Raw genomic sequence first — 10441 nt, 5'->3', positions numbered from 1 at the left:
AATGCATCTCCCCCATTTCATGTACATCTGCTCTCACTCCATACTCCCGCCACCCCACTAGGAATAGGGTTCCCCTAGTCCTCACTTACCACCCCACCAGCCTCCAGGTTCAACATATTATTCTCCATAACTTCCGCCACCTCCAACGGGATCTCACCACTAAGCACATCTTTCCCTCCCCCCCCCCTGCATTCCGCAGGGATCGCTCCCTACGCAACTCCCTTGTCCATTTGTCCCCCCCATCCCTCCCCACTGATCTCCCTCCTGGCACTTATCCGTGTAAGCGGAACAAGTGCTACACGTGCCCTTACACTTCCTCCCTTACCACCATTCAGGACCCCAAACAATCCTTCCAGGTGAGGCAACACTTCACCTGTGAGTCGACTGGGGTGATATACTGCGTCCGGTGCTCCCGATGTGGCCTTTTATATATTGGCGAGACCCGACGCAGACTGGGAGACCGCTTTGCTGAACATCTACGCTCTGTCCGCCAGAGAAAGCAGGATCTCCCAGTGGCCACACATTTTAATTCCACATCCCATTCCCATTCTGACATGTCTATCCACGGCCTCCTCTACTGTAAAGATGAAGCCACACTCAGGTTGGAGGAACAACACCTTATATTCCGTCTGGGTAGCCTCCAACCTGATGGCATGAACATCGACTTCTCTAACTTCCGCTAAGGCCCCACCTCCCCCTCGTACCCCATCTGTTACTTATTTTTATGCACACATTCTTTCTCTCACTCTCCTTTTTCTCCCTCTGAATATACCTCTTGCCCATCCTCTGGGTCCCCCCACCCCCCCCGTCTTTCTTCCCGGACCTCCTGTCCCATGATCCTCTTGTATCCCCTTTTGCCTATCACCTGTCCAGCTCTTGGCTCTATCCCTCCCCCTCCTGTCTTCTCCTATCATTTTGGATCTCCCCCTCCCCCTCCAACTTTCAAATCCCTTACTCACTCTTTCTTCAGTTAGTCCTGACTAAGGGTCTCGGCCTGAAACGTCAACTGCACCTCTTCCTACAGATGCTGCTTGGCCTGCTGCGTTCACCAGCAACTTTGATGTGTTTATGGAAATAGGAATCAAATTCTGTACTGAAAATGTAAAGATAAATGTGTAATTCTTTCAAATGCTAGCTATCTTGACAAGTTTTAAGGTGAAGATGAATAACTTTCATGTAAAAGCTCAAGAAAGATCTACTTAAATTCAGTGTCCAGATTTAAGACATTTTTCAAAAAGTTTGATTCAGATTTTCATTAAAAACAATTGCTCTCACAGTAACAATCAGCATTGTTTGTTGGAAACCTTTGATATTTAAGTCCATCATATGCGTTAAAAAGAAAATTTTCAAAAAAGCTATCAGCATAGCATGTTGAATAATAGTCAAATAATTGTAATTATTCAATTGTCATAATCCATTAATTAGCTGGCCCTTAGTAACTACAACAGACTTTTTAAAAAATCTGGTATCAAAGTGCTCCGGAACTTTCAAATGCAGGGACAATGGTTCTTGATAAGCACTAGAAAATTTACAGATGTTTCAACTGATAAGCTATGCAGCTGAAGCTGTTTAAACCCCAAGAGGCACAGCAGTATATCCAAACTAAATTTAGGCTGCCATATTGCTGACAGCAGCTTTCTAGTGGATATGGTATGTGGTCAAGTGTAACAGAGCAATTGGACACAAGATTGGGAATTATCAGAAGTAATAAGGTGGGAGAAGGTAGGGACCAATGAAAGCCACTGGCATTATAGATCTCTCTAATGAAACGAGAATATCTTTCAACACAGCAATAAACATGGACTACTGTATTTCTCTTTATGAGAGTGTTTTAACTTTGGAGCAACTGAAGACATTTTCATATGCAAAAAAATTATACCTGAAGACTCACTTTACACATTTACCAACAGTACTCTTTAATTTGAAAGTTCCAATTTTGGTTTTACATGTGGATTAGCACAAACCCCTGGTCTTTTTACTAAAACATACCAAAGAATAACTGTTGAAGTTTGACTGGCCATTGACCAACTATATTTGCTGCTTGCACTGTAGAGAAAGTTAAAATTATAAATGCAATGCTGGCAAAAACAGATAACCCAAGCAACTCCCTGTACTTTTTTTTAATCCAGCTTCTGCCATGTTCAATACTGTAAAGGCTAACTGGACAGAATTTATTACAAGAAATAGAATTTTTCATTAATTTAGCTCTTGTCCATATCAATCATTTCTTTATGTATTTTTAAATATTTAGGTAAGTTACTACAAATCATTTCAGTGTTAGAAGTCTGATTTAAAGCTTCTGTTGGAAAAAAAAAGATACTTTTGCTATTCTATCATCATACCATTGCAAATAAATGCAAGTGGTATTAAAATTCAAAGGTTACTATCAACAAAACAAACTCTGGTTTAATTCCCAACCTCCTGTGCTAGCAGTACTTAGATGGATAAGCAAAATTTCCAAGGCTTCTACCATATAGAAAACCCACCAGACAGGATTGGCATTGATATTGTGATCACTGTATTAAACATGGAGATAAAAATTTTAATGGTATAAAAATTCAGTGATATTTTAACAAGTCAAGCTTTCAATTTATTTTAAAACATTTATTGAACAGGATAACAAATACAATAATTCTGAACATGGGATTTGCCATGCAATGCTCAATTCTCAAAACATATATACCAAATTATTTTCAAAATGGAACCAAGAGAAAAGGCAAATTTAAAATGTGGTATACACTATTTGTATGAATAAACTACACCAAGTTAAAAATGTCCACATTTGTCTTCTCTGCACAGGTGATGAATGTCTCTTACACAAGAGACTGCAAGCTGATATTCTCCCTTCTCTTTCCATTCATGTTGCTTGACCTGTAGGGCATTTCCAGGTTTTATCTAATCTCTTATACAAGCACTAAGTTCTGCCTTATAGAATATTCACCCCAAATAAAGTTTTTCCTTTTGAATTTAAGAACTATTATTGCCTTATTTGCATTATTTAACCTGAAGGGCTCAACTGTGACTAAGGCAGTCAAAAGCAATGCTGCCTACCAGGATACACATGCAAAATTCCCCATTTGACCTTAGAAAGTACTAACAAGCGAGAAACAGCTTTGTTATTAAATCTACTAAACCAAGCCTTTATTTTATTAATACACCCAGTCATGAATGTATGCCTTACCAAAGGATTCAAATTTAAAGTTAGAATACTCTCACAAATCATGGTTTCATTGTGTAAAGATTCCAACACATTCTCTTCCTTCAAGACTTACATTAACTTCATCTCTACATTTTATTTTCAAAATCCTCACTTACTATATATACTGTACATACAAGACTTGAATGAAAATTTAGATTTGTATACCTATCTAAATTTAGCATTTGCATATTTTAAAATTGCACTGGGGATGTAAAATAGCAGTTAGGATTGGGCTTTAATTTTTTGAAGAACTGAACAGACATCAGGAGCAGCAACAGACACTAGGAGCATGGAAATGTAATTTATCAATTAAAAACATCTTCAGAGCACAAAACAAAATTATGTATTTAATGCTTACCATCTCAAATAAGTTTGAGTATCAATGCACGATGGGAAATCCAAGCCAGACTTTTAAAGTATCTATAGCCACAATTTCCTAGATTCCTAGTCACAGAAACAGGCCGGACACATCTAGTCTGTGACAAACCATTAATCTGCCTCATTCCATCAACCTGCACCTGGACCATACTGCTCTATACCCCTCCTATCCATGTAACTGCACATTTCCTCTTGTGTTGAAATCAACCCCATGTCCACCACTTGTGCTGGCAGCTTGTACCACACTCTCATCCCTAAGTGAAGTACCCCTCATGTTTCCCTTAAACACATCACCTTTCACCTATAACTCACGATCTCTAGTTGTAGTCTCACCCAACCTCAGCGGAAAATGCCTGCTTGCATTTACCCCATCTATACTCATAATTCTGTAAACCTGTATAAAAACTCCACTCAATCTTCTACCTTCTAGGGAATAAGGTCCTGCCTTATTCAACCTTTCCCTGTAACTCAAATCCTCAAGTCCCAGCAACATCCTTGTAAGTTTTCTCTACACTATTTCAATCTTATTTATATCCTTCCTGCAGGTAGGTGATCAAAATTGGACACAATACCCCAAATTAGACCTCAACAATGATTTATGTTGAAATTGGATAAGACAATGTATTGCATACAGGAGCTGGAATATTATGCAGACCAATGTGCCAGAAGTTTTCTTTACAACTACATGATGCACTTTCATGGAATTATGGATCTGTATTCCTAGATGCTTCTGTTCTACTACGCTCTTCAGTGCCCCAACACTCACCATGCAGGATCTACCCTGCTTGGTCCTCCCCAAGTGCAACACCTCACACTAGTCTGCATTAAATTGCTCATTTTTCCAGCTGCTCCAGATACCACTGCAAGCTTTTATAGTACACAGCAAGGAAAACTATACCCAGAATCTTGGAGTTATCTGCAAGTTTGCTCATCTAGTCTACTATTCAGATCATGGATACAGATGACAAACAAAATTAGACCCAATACTAATACCTGCAGCATACCACTAGTGACAGGCCTCCCATCAGAGGAGCAACCATCTACCACTACACTTTGGCTGTACTTTCTAATTGTCTGCACAAAGATCAAGGTTACCATGGTCTTACAGACTCTGGGCGCAAAACATCTCCTTCAGTAACTTGTGGGTGACAGTTGTGTTGAAGCCTACAATTGCGATGGGCTAACAGTAATTGGCACAGGTCACTGATAGAACTTCCAGTCATCCCACATCTGTACTTACCCTCTAGAAGACCAACATTTTTAGAGTACCCTGGAGTCCTGTGGCAGTACCCAAAGAGCAACAAGGCCTTACACAATGTACTGAAGCCCACCCCTCAATGTTTTGACACTTAGAAAGTAATTTGAATAGTGTAGCATTGAAGCAGGTGGCTACATTAACAATAAAATAATGTTAGCAAAAATCCTTAAAATAATTTAAACTATTTAACATATTGCTTTTGGCTTTCTTCTCTGCAACTGGCAGGGCCATGGACCCTACATCATACCTAACACAAGACCAGAGACAATCCCAGAAAACCTAAATTCTGCCAATAATTACCAGCAGAATATGAGCCATTATTTCAAAATTGGGCCAAAATATTTAAAGGATTTACAGACACACATAACAGCACAATTGAATCAAATGGATTGAGCCATCGGCTAATTGAGGCAGCTGCTTATTTGGGACAACTCTTAAAGAACAAAAAATAATCAAGAAAGTATCTGGTATTCCCCTCATTTATGCCACTTAATTGAGGCAGAAGGTGCCCAGCTGTGTACACTTGGGTGACCATTAGATACTACACCGTGCTTCAAGTGAACAGTTGCACAGTTGCTTGTGCTTGTTATCCATTTGGGCTGATGGACACCGATTCAAAAAGCAGTGATGTTTGATAAAATAAACAAAATTGATTTAAAAAAAAGAGACCTTTTCTACAAAAAGATTTGATACTAGCCACACTAGACCGAAGTAAAAGTCATCACCTAACTCCATTCACCATCAACATACAAAATGCTGGAGGAAATCAGCTGCCTGGCCTGCTGAGTTCCTCCACCATTTTCTGTGTGTTGCTCAGATTTCCAGCATCTGCAGACTTTCTCTAGTTTGTGAGTCCATTCAACATCATCTGGCAGAGATAACTGGAGTGCCAAACTCTACAATTACATGCTTGATACATCAGGAAGATAAACTGCAAGAATGGATAATATAGGAGGGACAACAGGGAACATCCAGAAAACAAAAGCGTGCAAGGATCCAGATGTTGAGGTCCTCAGTCAATGGTTTTCCATTGTAACTGGACAAGGTGTGCATGTCAGTGGACCACTGATATAAAAAAAGTCAAAGGAACAAGCTAAGAAGCTGGGTCACGATCAACAGATGGTTGGTCGTCTTGATGGAAATGTAGGCACCACATTAAATCCAAGAAAGCACACAGTGAGAAAGGTAGTGCTGATACTGAAAGTGCAGAAAAATGGAAATCAACAAAACTCCCCAACTTGATACAAATACTTTATGCAGGTGATATTTAAAAATGCTCATGAAACAGGCCCTTTTAAAAAAAAAGTTCCATGTTGGACAGTTCCCTTTGCTACAAACACACACTATCAGGTTCAAAGAAAGCAATGAATTGCTTAACCGTGCTGTGTTGCTCAAATGTCAGGAACTGATAAAAATAAAATGCTAACAACAGGAATTCTGCAGATGCTGGAAATTCAAGCAACACACATCAAAGTTGCTGGTGAACGCAGCAGGGCAGGCAGCATCTGTAGGAAGAGGTGCAGTCGACGTTTCAGGCCGAGACCCTTTGTCAGGACTCATATAATATAAAATAAAATGCTGTTTATTGAAACAAGTGTTAAACCTCAATGCTTTAAGGGGCTAAGAATGGATAGTTTACCAATCGAGTATATGCTTCCATACACTCGAATTATTCTGTCAGTAACCATTATGAACTAATTTAGATTTATGGTATTGTAGCAATATTGATAGTGATCTAATTTGTTCTATATTTACTTTAAATACATAATTTGTTATTCAGATAAAATGTAGTTTGACTTTAGCACCCTTATAACTATTTCCATAAAACTTCAGCTAATTTGGGCATCCGCTTAATTGGGCCAAAAAAAAACAATACTGGCCCCGATGTTCCCATTTAACCGGTATCCACCGTAGTTTAAAGTATATAGGTGAAAAATAGGTTAAATATCTTATAAAATTGAATACTGGGTGTGTATACAATGTAGATATTTCTGAATGTTTTACCCTATTTTCATTCATTTTCTTTCCCATCTCAAAAGCTAATCTGACAATATTGAGACCCATGTTGAATGAAATGGTTACTAGATAACACACTCCAGTGCTGCAGAAGATCCTGCATTTTCAGTCAGATCAGATGTCAAATCCCTCTTCTGGATGATGTGTGAAATCCATGACAATCTTAGATGTATTTTTCTTCTCAGTTATATCTTCCACTAGGAGCCTTCATTAGTTTGGTAAAGAACACATCAAACAGCTACAGCTCAATCAGGAAACAAAGCACAAACTGTAGTTGCCAATATAGCTTTACTGCACATTGCTACTGTGTGGCCAGTTATTGAACCAAATATTAAACATGACCAAACTTCATTGAGTTTCAGAAAGTTAACAAGTGCTTTAAAAACAAAGCAGATTTTTCATCAAGATATTCGAAGTTCTCCAGGCTTGATAACTTGGTTTATGAATCCAATCTTTTTCACTTCAGTATCGGTGCAAAGTTCAAAGTAGTTCTTCCATTGGAATAGATGCTAATGACCATGTCCAATCATTTTATTTGTAGAACAACCTGTCAAGAAAGAAATCAGTAAATTTAAACCCTAAATGTTATAGTATGCATGCCAGGCAATTTCTAAAAGATAAGTTACAGTAAATATATGAATAAACCATTATATTGTTTTTTTTTTAAATTCAAGAAGCTCGCTGATATAGCAGTTGTGCATGTTGAGAAGGGTTTGCAGTTCATAATATTTTCCATTCTTTTACACCACAAAAGCTGGAAAAAATGTATTATGTAATGGATAGAGATCTAGAAGATTATAAGGCTAGCAGGAAGGAGGTTAAGAATGAAATTAGGAGAGCCAGAAGGGGCCATGAGAAGGCCCTAGCAGACAGGATTAAGGAAAACCCCAAGGCATTCTACAAGTATGTAAAGGGCAAGAGGATAAGACGTTAGAAAATAGGACCAATCAAGTGTGACAGTGGAAAAGTGTGTATGCAACCAGAAGAGATAGCAGAGGTACTTAATGAATACTTTGCTTCAGTATTCACTACGGAAAAGGATCTTGGCAATTGTAGGGATGACTAGCAGCTGACTGAAAAGCTTGAGCATGTAGATATTAAGAAAGAGGATGTGCTGGACCTTTTGGAAAGCATCAAGTTGGGTAAGTCACTGGGACAGGATGGGACATGCCCCAGACTACTGTGGGAAGCGAGGGAGGAGATTGCTGAGCCTTTGGTGATGATCTTTGCATCAATGAGGACGGGAGAGGTTCTGGAGGATTGGAAGGTTGTGGATGTTGTTCCCTTATTCAAGAAAGGGAGTAGGGATAGCCCAGGAAATTATAGACCAGTGAGTCTTACTTCAGTGGTTGTTAAGTTGATGGAAAAGATCCTGAGAGTCAGGATTTATGAACATTTGGAGAGGCATAATATGATTAGGAATAGTTAGCATGGCTTTGTCAAAGGCAGCTCATGCCTTATGAGCCCAACTGAATTTTTTTTGAGGAGGTGACTAGACACATTGATGAAGGTAGAGCCGTAGATGTAGTGTATATGGGTTTTAGCAAGGCATTTGATAAGGTACCCCATGCCAGGCTTATTGAGAAAGTAAGGAGGCATGGGATTCAAGGGGACATTGCTTTGTGGATCTAGAACGGGCTTGCCCACAGTATGCAAAGAGTGGTTGTAGACAGGTCATATTCTGCATGGAGGCCAGTGATCAGTGGTGTGCTTCAGGGATCTGTTCTGGAACCCCTACTCTTTGTGAGTTTTATAAATGACCTGGATGAGGAAGAGGAGTGATGGGTTAGCATGTTTGCTGATGACACAAAGTTTGGGGGGTGTTGTGGATAGTGTGGAGGGCTGTCAGAGGTTAGAGTGGGACATTGATAGCATGCAAAACTGAGCTGAGAAGTGGCAGACAGAGTTCAACCCCGATAAGTGTGAGGTGGTTCATTTTGGTAGGTCAAATAAGATGGCAGAATAAAGCATTAATGGTAAGACTCTTGGCAGTGTGGAGGATCAGAGGGATCGTGGGGTCCAAGTCCATAAGACACTCAAAGCTACTATGCAGGTTGACTCTGTGGTTAAAAAGGCATATGGCGCATTGGCCTTCTTCAATTGTGGGATTGAGTTTAAGAGCCGAGAGGTAATGGTGCAGCTATATAGTACCCTGGTCAGACCCCACTTGGAGTACTGTGCTCAATTCTGGTCACCTCACTACAGGAGGGCCGTGGAAACCACAGAAAGGGTGCAGAGGAGATTTACAAAGACGTTGCCTGGATTGGGGAGCATGCCCTATGAGAATAGGTTGAGTGAACTCGGCCTTTTCTCCTTGGATTGACAGAGGAGAGGTGACCTGATAGAGGTATACAAGATAATGAGAGACATTGATCGTGTGGATAGTCAGAGGCGTTTTCCCAGCGCTGAAATGGCTAGCACGAGAGGGCATAGTTTTAAGGTGCTTGGAAGTAGGTACAGAGGAGATATCAGGGGCAAGTTATTTTTTAAAAACACAGAGTGGTGAGCGTGTCGAATGGGCTGCCGGCGGCGGTGGAGGCGGAAACAATAGGGTCTTTTAAGAGACCCCTGGATAGGTACATGGAGCTTAGAAAAATAGAGGGCCATCGGTAAGCCAAGGTAGTTCTACGGTAAGGACATGTTTGGCACAGCTTTGTGGGCCGAAAGGCCTGTATTGTTCTGTAGGTTTTCTATGTTTCTATGTTTCTGAATGGCTTGTGCCTAGCTGCATACAATCTTACCATCAGCTGTCTGTATTTTACTTAGTACCTACTGAACGAAGGTCATCAATTTCTGGTATAAAATTAAATCCCATAATGGTTTGTGACAGGATTGAACTTGTAGGGACCCCAGGAAGAGTAATTCACCCTACATCAATGTCATACATTGGTTAACAGCACATCAGAAATATTATCAGCATCAATATAGTTAACATCTTCTGTTCTGGCAAATATTAAGAGTTAATTCTATTCAATTCTTGCAGCACAAATATTTGTATTCCTGTATCAAATTCATTTTAGACTGAAATTGTAACATCTTTACATTGTTTCCCCAAATTTTTCTTCCATGAAAATACAGCAAAAAGGCTTTCTGTTAGATATTACTCCAATGTGCATTAATACCACTATAGAAAAAACAGCTTCTGCAAAAATTGCAAAGTAAACATTAATTTTGCTTGACATGTTTTTCATGTGACAAGCCAAGCAAATTGAGGAGTCTCAGAGCTCACGAGTGATACAAGCATTAGAAGGAAAATGTGCCACCATTGTGAAATTTCATGACAAACATAATAAAACAAACTGTGATCTGCTTAATAACAAAAGCTTGACTAAAAAAAGGATCTAGTGCTTTCCTGGCACAGATGATGAATAAAGTCTTTTCAGGCTTCCAGCCAGATACAGGTATGTATTATAACCCACACTTTGATGTCAAACTTTGCCATCTTCTTCAGGGATGATGCCTGGACACATCTAGTCCGTTGATATTTAGATCACTGTAGTCCATCTCCCTTGATTGGTTAGTCCTCATTCCAATCAGGTTTCCACTCTCCCACCTTATTTACAATGAAATTCCAGTTCTCACTTAGAGAA

At 39.6% G+C, this 10441-nt stretch overlaps 1 protein-coding gene across 3 annotated transcripts in view; it reads right to left on the bottom strand.

The window, feature by feature from the left end:
• Positions 1 to 2565: 2565 nt before the first annotated feature.
• Positions 2566 to 10441, bottom strand: part of commd8 (COMM domain containing 8) — a 28577-nt gene continuing 20701 nt past the window's right edge. For 2 of the 3 annotated variants that reach the window (XM_072252767.1, XM_072252769.1), the window contains exon 5: positions 2567 to 7398. In XM_072252767.1, coding sequence (XP_072108868.1) covers positions 7378 to 7398 — 21 coding nt within the window. In that variant the 3' untranslated portion in view covers positions 2567 to 7377. Of the gene's footprint in view, positions 7399 to 10441 lie in introns of all 3 variants that reach the window. The other variant, XM_072252770.1, reaches the window with a different exon arrangement.

This window comes from Mobula birostris, chromosome 3 (genome assembly GCF_030028105.1).
Source record: "Mobula birostris isolate sMobBir1 chromosome 3, sMobBir1.hap1, whole genome shotgun sequence".
In the NCBI taxonomy this organism is placed as follows: domain Eukaryota; kingdom Metazoa; phylum Chordata; class Chondrichthyes; order Myliobatiformes; family Myliobatidae; genus Mobula; species Mobula birostris.
This window is presented reverse-complemented; position numbering and strand designations above follow the sequence as displayed.